The 10,998-nt window shown below is 43.6% G+C and overlaps 1 protein-coding gene across 1 annotated transcript in view; it reads right to left on the minus strand.

Moving 5' to 3' along the window:
- The window catches only part of LOC111842564 (inactive phospholipase C-like protein 2), a 72,523-nt gene extending 63,607 nt beyond the window's left edge, over positions 1-8,916 (minus strand). The window contains exon 1 of the mRNA XM_023809294.1: positions 8,271-8,916. Within this exon, the coding sequence (XP_023665062.1) occupies positions 8,271-8,567 (297 nt within the window). The 5' untranslated portion in view covers positions 8,568-8,916. The remainder of the gene's footprint in view (positions 1-8,270) is intronic.
- Between the last annotated feature and the right edge of the window lie 2,082 nt (positions 8,917-10,998).

The raw sequence follows: 10,998 nt of genomic DNA on the forward strand, positions 1-10,998 counted from the left end.
TTAGTCATGCAGACGGCACAAATCTGTGAACCTCTGTAGCTGTTTAAAGTTCCTGTGTGCCACTCAAATATCTGTCTTCACAATAAAAAGCAGAAGCTCTTATCACAATGCTATCAACAGCAGTCCGGTTAGTCATATCATTTACCAGCCTCTGTTCTGCGGTTGTTCATGAGTTTCAGTTTTACTGTTTCTGTGGAAACCATAGAAAATCCACACAAATGAAAGGTTCCTGCTGGGCCCGCTGCCTGGTTCCTTTCTGGATAGGAAGCACGCTCCGGATTCACTTGGACTGTTAATCTTCATGCTGCCGTAGTACTTCACCTACGGGTACTCAGGTGTACCAGAATACATTTTTCACAACGGGCTGGCATCCCATCGACCTGCGTCACGCCTTGTGCTTCCTGGGATGAGCTCCAGCAGCCCCCGCTGACCCTGGATAAGTGTGGTATAGAAGATGGATGGATTTACGAATGGATGCGGCTTGGCTGGCGGGTGCCATTTCCATGGCGGCACTTGAAAACCTTGAGCAGAAATGTCACAGGGTCCTCCATCCCCATCTGGAGTCCCCCCCCCACCCCACCATTAAAAATGTTGGACATGCCCCACTGGTACGCTGGTGACCGGCTGCCTAGCATACACTCTGAGCCCTCGTCGGAGATCCAGCAGGTCTGCCAAGCCGAGCCATGGCACCATCAGTGAGCCCTTCAGCACGCGCACCCTTACGCACCATCAGTGAGCCCGTCAGCACGCGCACCCTCACGCACCATCAGTGAGCCCGTCAGCACGCGCACCCTCACGCACCATCAGTGAGCCCGTCAGCACGCGCACCCTCACCCACCATCAGTGAGCCCGTCAGCACGCGCACCCTCACGCACCATCAGTGAGCCCGTCAGCACGCGCACCCTCACGCACCATCAGTGAGCCCGTCAGCGCGCGCACCCTTACGCAGCATCAGTGAGCCCGTCAGCACGCGCACCCTTACGTTTCCAAATATTTTAACTTTCAAGCCCAGACTGCTTCAGGCTGGGACACCACAGGTACTGAATCTACTGTCATTGACAAGATCCTGAGTGGCACCATGCAGATCCTTAGCAAACACATTGCAAACAATACAACAAACGCATTATTAATATTACACTCATCAGAAATATTTTTACTTAAAATGAATGACGATTTTCGAAAAATTTTCGACTTTTTAAGAAATGGTGACACAAAATATCCCACAATGTGGAAACAAAAAGACTGCATTGCATCAGCTCTGAACAAGAAGAAACCACTTCAGCAATGATTCACAGAGAACCAACATCCAAATGAGAAATCTCACCTCATCTTCTGAAAGTAAATTAAAAGGAACAAAAAAAGTGCCTTAATACAAATTCCCCCCCCCCCCCCCCCCCCCCCCCCCGCCGGGGGGATCAGTGAAGTTCTATCTCATCTGTCTCATCTTAGGGACATAGGGTTTTTTCTGAGCTTTGAGGGTGTTAACGTCAGTTACTCTCTCACCACTAAGAATAACAATAAAGGAAAAAAAAAAAAATTCTTAAAACGATTAATGGAATATTACAAGTCACTGTCTACACTGATTTCCTTGGAACTCTTAAGAGTGTCCGTCACTCTCTCTTTCCCATGATTCGCCTTTAGCTCTCCAGAGAGACTCCTCCCAGGCTGACGGTCAAACACTTCGCTGCTCTGAACGGGACTGGCTCTGAACAATGACCCTTCCGGCTGTATTTATTCGCAGTCGCCGACAGAGTCCACTCATTTTCATCGATCATGTTCAGCCACAGCGGTTCACAGACGTGAGATCTTCCCTCAAGCAGACAGGTTCAATGGCGGCCATAAGTCAGCTGCCAAAAGGGAGGCAGGAATAATGATTACAAAGAGGATGCTGCACCAGCTAGCGATCAGCTGTACAAACGAGGGGACTGAAGGGGGTGTGGAGACAGGTGATGGCATTACAACAGTAACAGGTCTTATAGGCCTCACAGACGCCCCGTCAAATGAGCGTCTTGCCCAGGTACCATCCACCTGAGGGGTATGTCCAAATCTCGTTCAGTGGACCAAGAACATCTATGAAACAGATTTATCACCAATCGCCCCGACAAATACAAAGATTTGAAAATATTACGAAACAATTCTATTTTCTATTCTATTTTAGTTTAAATGCATTGTAGCATTAACATGGAACAGAATTTATTTCCTTAATTTTATATTTTGCTGTAGCTGCCCAATAGCTGTCCATATTGCTGCAGTGTAACATAATCATACATCCATCCATCCATCCATCCATATTTTGGTGGGGAACATTGTACACAAACACAAAGAACGAAATGCTAACTGCAAGATTCATGCCATGTTTTCAGCTTCTTCTTCCTCTAGGGCTCAGCGTGCGACATTTCAGAGGCAGATCAGAAATCAGAAGGCAGATGAGTGATGGATGAGTGCTGAACAAACCACTTCATAAAGCACGCTTGTTCTCAGAGACTAAGATTCCTAAAAATCCAGCGAAAAGACTCCCTAAAGTACCAGCAATCCTGATAATCGACACCATGTGTCTCTCAGAATCTGAACTGATTCATCCCTTCAACTTCCATACCACTTATCCAATGAAAAGTCATAGTGAGCAGGAGGCCAATCCCACAATGCACTGGGCACGAGACAAGGGACATCCAGAAAGCGACGGGTTCTGGACTGATGCTTTCCAAACATTTTACTGCCCACCTAGTAAGGTTTTTATTACAACGCCATGTCAAATAAATGTTCTATGTGAGTCTATGTGTAGATAGATGAACTTCTTCAGTTCGTGAGTCTTACATTATACTGGTAAAAGTGGGAAAGGACCTAATCAGACAACACTGTCAAGAGAGGGAATCGGCACCCACCCTTAGCATCACGATTGCCATAATCTATCCATCCATCCGTCCATCTATCATCCATCCATCCGCCTTTCATCATCACATACTCATCACAAACTTGCAGTGCTCTTTGCCATTATGCAAAATAATCAGCTACTGAAACTCTCAAAAAACATGCATTGCAGTGACATGAATTTATTTATTAAATGGCCACAGCCAAAGACAGTATAAGAACCTTCATCAAGCTTGTGGCATCGAGCTTCCTTAATTACTCTTGTATAAGCATGTCCATCCCATTCCACAAGAGCAGCAGCGATGATGACAGTGTCTTAACATTGTGAAACAGTGCTACACTATGGCTCACAGCCAGTCGAAGTTCAATCAGCTCATGTATAAACTGGCACTTATAAATTCCACAGCAGATCTGCACCGGCTTACACAAGACCAGAGGCCTCTGCAAACGCGAGCTCGGGTTTTCATTCATAGCCACTAAAAGCCAGCTTGGGGAAGTCCTGTGAAGCCTGGGCCACAAACAGCCGTTATTGTCTCCTTCCCTGTTTATCGGTCCACTCCGCCTGCATCCTACACCTCCTGATCCTGCCATCACGCTACGCATTGTCACCCTTACGGTGGTTCTCACAAAGATGGCTCTCAGCCAGCAGCCAGCACCCCAAGCCCCTCCCCCAAACCTTATGGGGTCTTATATTGGTCAAGTATCAAATAAGCTGATGAGTATGTTTCACCAGCTGCCCTGAATAAGGTGAATGAAATCCAAATGTAAATGCAATCTGGTGGATTCCTTGTTTTTTGAAAGCAATTAAGAGAAATGGTCTGACGGGCCCGCTTGATTTCATTTACACCGATTATTAGCTGCTTAATGGCCTGAACAGCAATCGACAGGGATCCACAGAGATGCAGAGGTTCTGGTGGGCCTTGCCGCAGTGCATCTGTGAGAGGTTAGGTGGAAGGGTTAGGCCAAAATGCCATCAGAATGGCCAGGAAAATAATGCCAGTAAGGTTCAGGACCAGACGATTCACTGCCCCAAAGTGGCCGAGAAGCGTCCAATCGCAGAGCTCGCAAGAGGATGCTAGAGTTCATATATAAACATTAGTAAATCATCTACTGATAATTGAGGCAGCAAAAACAGATCAAAATGGTACAATAATTTTTATAAAGCTTTAATCAGAGTATACACTGTCTTAGTAATTAGATGTTTCATTGAATGCAATTAAGATAAAACATAGATACGGTATCTGGATTAACCACAGGGCAAACAAGATAATTAGTTATAGCCAAGTGTGAAATTCTTAACACTTTAGGCTTATAAAATATGAGATAATGGTATAATTAAAATAATTGCAGACATTAATATACTACAAATACATGTCCATTACTTGAATTCTGAAAATTGTAAAAGCTGAATTTTTGATTTAAATAAACAATATTCAACAAATAACAGTAACTGATGGAAAATTAAGTGCATGTGTGACAGTGTTTGTGGATAATGCTCCATAGTGAGGAAGTGCAAGACCCAGTACACAGGAATCAGGAAAATGCGAGAAATCGTAATGTTTTATCAGAGAGCTTGTCAACTGTAAAGGCTTCTGAGATCTTGGCAAACTGTCCTGCTTTGCAAAAAATGGGTAAAGGACAAGAGCTTTGCCACTTTAGATCACAGTAATATTGTTGTCTAATATAAATCAATCAATCAAGTTTAATTTGGCATAGTGCATTTTTACATACAGTCTTGTCAGAAAGCACTCCGCGGTGATTGACTGTAATTTTGTTTGGAGGGAATAAAAAAGTTCTGAAGCCTGGAAATGATTCCATAGCTTGCATGCATCCTGCACGTTTGAGCAGGTCTCCTCCTGCATGCGGTTTGCTAAACTGGTGACTCTAAATTGCCCCTAGTGTATGACTGCATGTAGGAGCATGTGCCCTGCAATAGACTAGCATCCCATCCAGGATGCCCTCAGCATTATTTTCAGAGTGTCCGGAAACAGGCCCAGCGCAAGCCAATGGTCGATTATTGCTTGAAGATGAAGATGGATGGATGGATGGATAAAAAATATTACATTTCTGCTGGCAATTGCTTAATACTCCAGCAAAACTGCGTCTACATAATCAAAAATTGCAAACATAAAATCATACAAATATTAGTTGTATACACAAGTTGTCCATAAAATGAACATCCATCCATCTTCTAGCCAGTAATCCTCATCAAGGGCACAGAATAACTCCAGTTGTAAAAAGCTTCTGGTCTGATACAGGGCAGCTACAGGGCACTGGGGGGAGCGAGGTTTGCATCCTACTAAACTCTGACAGTGAGTCAACGAAGATGAAGACGTAGCTTTCAAAGGATGCTTCCGGGCGAAGTGGTAAGACAGCTAACTTTTAGAAATCTAGAATTTTCTTGCATTTCATCATCGATAAAAAGAATAAAAGAATGAACCCCGGAACAGACTCACATATGGCCCCACTGCATTACAAACAGAACCATGTCACTGGGAGTCCATGGCGACAGCTGTTCTGGAATCACGTTACGTAATCACGCAGGAGAAGGGGACCACGGGCCTACAGCTGGCGTTGGCCCTGCAAGGCGGATGGTTAACTCCCAGCGCCCCACCTGCCTTCCAACCGGCAGAACAGAAAAGACGCCAACAATCAATAAGCTATTTTAAGCGTGTATATGTAGCTCTCAAACTTACTAAATGCGTCCCGTCCCAGGTCCAGCACGCACGGCTGTTCTCACATGCTGTGCCATGCCGGGACGATCTGTAAATGGCAGACATACAAATACTGCAGAACAAAACTCACAACGATTCCCCTGAGGCAGCACGTCTGATACTAAAAGATGAGGCTGCAGATCTCTGCTAAAGTCAAAGATCACAAGTAAGGATGGGGCTTTAAAAGCTCCAAATTACAAACATCGTTTCAAGTGACAGAACAAGAAAACATGAAGTAATAAAGTGTGAATCTCTAGGAAACAAGTCGCAAGCCTCCTGCCTTCTCTAGCTACCCCCTCATCACAGATGCCATGCCTCTCATCAGTACCAACAAAGGAGATTAACGCTAATAAACGTCCCATTATGACCCGGTCAGCCTAGTGGTTGCGGATTATGGTTTCTGCCAGACAACCTGTGGCTTTGCTGAGCACTCTCTATGTCCTTTGTCACCAGTGGTTCCTCAAACAGCAGCCTGCGGCTCACGTCGGCCATCATGATAACTCTAAGCCCCGCCCACCAGCCCTCTAGCCACATCTCTCGCCACATCTCTCCCCTGCAGTGACACTTACTGGACATACACATGGAAGCATTTTACATATCATAACAGTATAAAACTTAAAAGCTGAACTGTAATACAATCATTGTTGGTCAGTGTAGCTGAACCCTCTGTCCCTGTTATCGAAAGGCTGCTGGTTTGAGCCCGGCCTTGGCAGAATAGCCATGTCAGAGGGCCCTTATGTGAGAACCTTAACCACCCCCCCAACCCCCCAGTCCATAAGTGCCACTGCAGACAGCTGCCCTTTGCTGCTAAACTCATGGAGAGAAAGATGGGGTATAGGGTAAAACAGAATTTCCACATGGCATTAATAAATTATTATTATTATATAAAACGAAACAGACAATTCACTTTTTATCCTCATTTTCCACAGTCTGCTCAGTTAGGGGTATGACTGGTCTAGACTGTCCCCAATACAGTGCCTATTAATCACTGACCCATATGAAACTTTGCATAAATTTGCCTATACATGAAGTCAGTTCCTTGAACTGCAGGCCTGAAATTGCCAACTAGGCTTGGTATGATGCCCACTTGGCCATATTTCTTCCTTTAGTGACTTAGAATAAACTCAGCACGTGGAGCTTTATTATACAGGCATTATTCTTTTCACTTTGTCTAAACTCAAGAGCAGTTAGCCACGGCCGTCGCTAACGCTTCACTATGTATTAGTCAATGTAGTGACGTCATTCCACGCAGCGGACCGTCGGGAGACTCACAGCCACGCAGAGCCAGGCTCAACGCGGTGGCCGAAGTGTGAACAGCCGTGCGGGAGGTGAAGTCCCAAGAACTGTGTCCGGCTGCCTGACTGCAGAGGCAGGGATCCGCAAAGAGGAAAGGCTCAGCACTGGAAGTCATCACTCATGCTAAGTTTACCTCCAACTGCAACTTCAGTTTCAAAATGAGTTTCAGTTACTTAGAAAATGAACAACCATTCACCATTATCACAGCCACAGTTCCCCAAAGCCCACACTTACTATGACTTCCTGTTATGTGCCTACAGCTGCGTTGGGTTTTTCTAACATAATCCCAGAGGCAGTAATATTGCTCAACTCAAATACCTTAATTTCTCCTGCCCAGAGGACTTGTTTTCTGAAGTTTAAAACCTGGTCGTATCACACACACGAGACGCAAACCAAAACTGTCCAGTGAATGGGATTATTCCCATACCAACAGCTGATCCATACCTATGAGTGTACAACTGGCTGTTTTTGCTGTGACCTGGGAGTTTATTTGGAACTGTATTTCTACAGAACAAAATAACATATTTTCTGCCCCCTGCATTCAATACATTATAAATTAATCATTTAGTATACTGTATATCTAATAATAGCTATATTAATACTGTGATGTGCTAATAACTGTTTTATTAAACTCGTTATTCAACCTATCCCCCTAACAACTAATCTGATTTTAAACTGGATATTATGTCTTTGTTTTAAAATGTACAATTAAGTTTAATCTATATATAAGGGATTTTAAGGCTTGAACATTATTACTGTTAAAAAGACATGTCACGTGAATCAATGTTCAGTTACAATCTGCAGACTCGATATATCATGAGTTTGGCTGGAATTTAGACATAAACTGGACCCAAGAATCTGAAGCCGGCTCTTGATATTCTGCGGCACATTGGGATATAGTACACATACGGACTTCCTTATATAAATATATAGAGAACATGAATGATAAAGCTGGGTAATGTACCAAAAAAAAGGTTGCCACCACTGAACTTACATTAATCCAATCTACTAAAATGAAACTAAACAAATAAAACAAAACGATAAATTAGTCTAGGAAATGTCTCCTCGATATCATCTAATTGCATGATGAACTGGATAACAGCGTAATAATGTCTCATTTCCCGGGAAAAAGGGGCAGAAAAACGTTGGTGAACACATGTGTTGACATTTGCAAGCGCACTTTGAACGCTGTGGGCAGGCTGTACGGTTCAATGTGAACATGCTGTTATAACAGTCTGCGTGCATAAGTGTTACAAGGTTACCCCTCCATTCACTACTGCGAAAAGAAGGGGGGTTGTCAAGATGTAGCCGTTTCGATGCACTCTAAGAGTTTATAAATTATCGTTATTTCCTTTGCTTCGCCCCACCACGTTATAATTTAGCCATACCAACCTTCATGATCCCGCACGGTGCGCTGACGCCTCCCAGATCCCTCTCGCCGGAGCACTCCCGGCTGCCGTGGCCGGTCCTGGGACTCCCATGCTCCCTGCACCTTCTGCCGGCGTGCAAAGCCTCAGCAGCCGCCACTACAGCCGGCGACGCGGCAGCATCCACAAAAGCCAGGGTGCTGGATGGAGGAAACGCGCCGCCGTTTTGGTTCAGCCCCTCAGTTTCTGTCATTAGCGGCACCAAAGTGGCATTTAGCGGTTGTCCCGATGCACTTCGATCAGCCTGTATCTCTTCCATCATCCCAGCAGAACACAGGATAAAAACCCAGCGTCGTCCAACATGCTACCATAGGCTGATGACTAATAACTACTTGAATTAAAAGAGGAAAAGATTTTAAAAAGCCAAACGCAAATATCCGAACAGGTAAAATACACCGGCGATGCTTGGTAGATCCTAATGTCAAACTGAGCAGATAGTGTCTTTTCTGTGATCTTTCAACTTCTCGTGATAACGAGGAAAATGCAGTGACTCAGCGGAGCCACTGACAAGATGTGCTGGGTCTGTATAACTTTCGCTTTTGCGCGATTGACATCTTGTCGTCCGTAAGCCGCTCGGGGCGCTTCGCAGGGGCGCTGTCACACGTGCTCGCCCGCCCGGGATGCAACGCTTGACAAAAGCTCTCCTCAAATGCCTGCCCCTTCCCCCCCACCCTCACTGTGCACCACACACACTGCTCTCTCTGGTTTTACACGCTGAGAGCTTCTCCATTTACTCGCACACATCGCACAAGATACCAAGTTACATAAACACCTTAGGAAGCCGATAGAAAATTAACAAATCGATCGTACGCCAAATTGAGCAATCGTTGTTTCGTGTTATTGATTACATACACGAAATACGTCTAATCATGTGTTCAGATTCAAATACATATTAACTTATATGCATAACTACTTATATTAAGCGGCAACCAAGCAGATTACTTCAGAAATGTTATTTACAGGATATTTATATTCATTACACCTACCACTGCCCCCACGGGGAAGCCTCCAGGTGTGATTTGCGCCATCTAGCGGTCGATTTGGTAGGTTAAAAAAATAATAGTACTGTATCTCTTTACAAAGTAATCTGTGACGACTGCTAAAAACTTGAAACAAGAGTATATGACTAATTGGACTAAGCCAAACATAAACTACTATTTATTTAGAAGCAGTTTTATGTTGTAGAGAAACGATTTAGTCAGTAAGGTTCAAGAACATTGCAAAGAAATCGATTTAGGCTATTTCACATTACTCATCCGCTTAACATGAGTGACTAGAACATTATAAGTAAATTATAATTGCCTGCCAATACATGAGATTCGCTGTGACAGATCAATAAGTTTGTGATCACTTAAAAAACTTTTCTTTTTTTTATTTCCGTGACACTGATTGTAATCTAAGCACGGTGCTTAGTAAATAGTAACGCATTTGGCACGTTTTGCTATTTCAATAACATTTTGAATAGCATTTTATTTCGGGTCATTTTAATGCACCTTTCTGCGCCGTATAAATTCTTTTGTAGGCGTGGTAACTATAGCAAAGCATCGAAACCCTAATGTTCACAGTTCGGTCATGAACCTAATAAATGAATAATAAATCGTGCTCTTCGCATAATGTCCCCACTTGAGAGGAATGGATAATTTATTAATAATACATCAATACGAGCTATTTTTGTTCACTTTTATTGCCACCTGCATGTTAAGGTTGTAACAACTATCTGGAATGGATTAATTATTCAACACTGAAACAAAATGAGTTAAAGTCGCGATTGATTGTTTAACCAGATCCAGTTTGTGATATTGCTGACATGTCCATTTTTAGCTTTCATTCTTTCTCATTGCCAAAAGGAGTATAAACTAAATGCTATCAGAACCACAATATATTCCCTGGACCAGGGCTGAACTGGGATTAAAAATTAGCCCTGCAATTCAAGGTCCCACCAAAATTTTGGCCGAGGGCGTGATAAATTTGCTCAGCCCACGTACCCATCGGCCTATCAGGAAAGGGCTTGGAAGCTCACATAGCCAGTCCAGCACTGTTCTGCACGGCCTGTTACCCTCACCCCCAATCTTACCCCCCCTCCTCCCATATCCCCCAACCTCCCCAACTCTCCAGAATTTTTTTTAACAGTCCAACATTGTGTAACTGATCTCAGTGTATCAGCTTTACCAGATCGGTATCAGTGGCTGTCCTTTCATGTGCCATGTGTCAAGTCATACTGCTTTAATTTTGGTGCAATTTGTCTCACAGTAATTACATAGACCCTAGATATACCTGTACATTGTTCCTGGGAAGTCTGAACAAGATCCACCAAGTACAGTACATTGAGTTCTCACGGTATCAAGAATGTGGTGGCAGCAACAGACTGGCTCCAAAACCATGTGTATGCGCTGTCCAGGGGTCACATCTACCACTGAACAACATTCCTGTGATAAGGAGTAAATGTTTGTTACATTTATGTCATGATCTGCAATTAAAACATACTGACTCAACCATATAATTTTAATTTAAAATAATCTATGATTCTGTCACCTCAGGAGTTATAGTTTGAATGATTATATGCATAATTTGAGGAAATAGATAAATACTGATACTGGGCTAGCCTATGACAATTGGCATAATGGGCAAGTAAGATTTTATAAGTTGCTTCAATTAATCAACTTTTACGCTAAATTAAGTGAGTGTTCAGTACA

Source organism: Paramormyrops kingsleyae, chromosome 5, assembly GCF_048594095.1.
Source record: "Paramormyrops kingsleyae isolate MSU_618 chromosome 5, PKINGS_0.4, whole genome shotgun sequence".
Taxonomy (NCBI): Eukaryota; Metazoa; Chordata; class Actinopteri; order Osteoglossiformes; family Mormyridae; genus Paramormyrops; species Paramormyrops kingsleyae.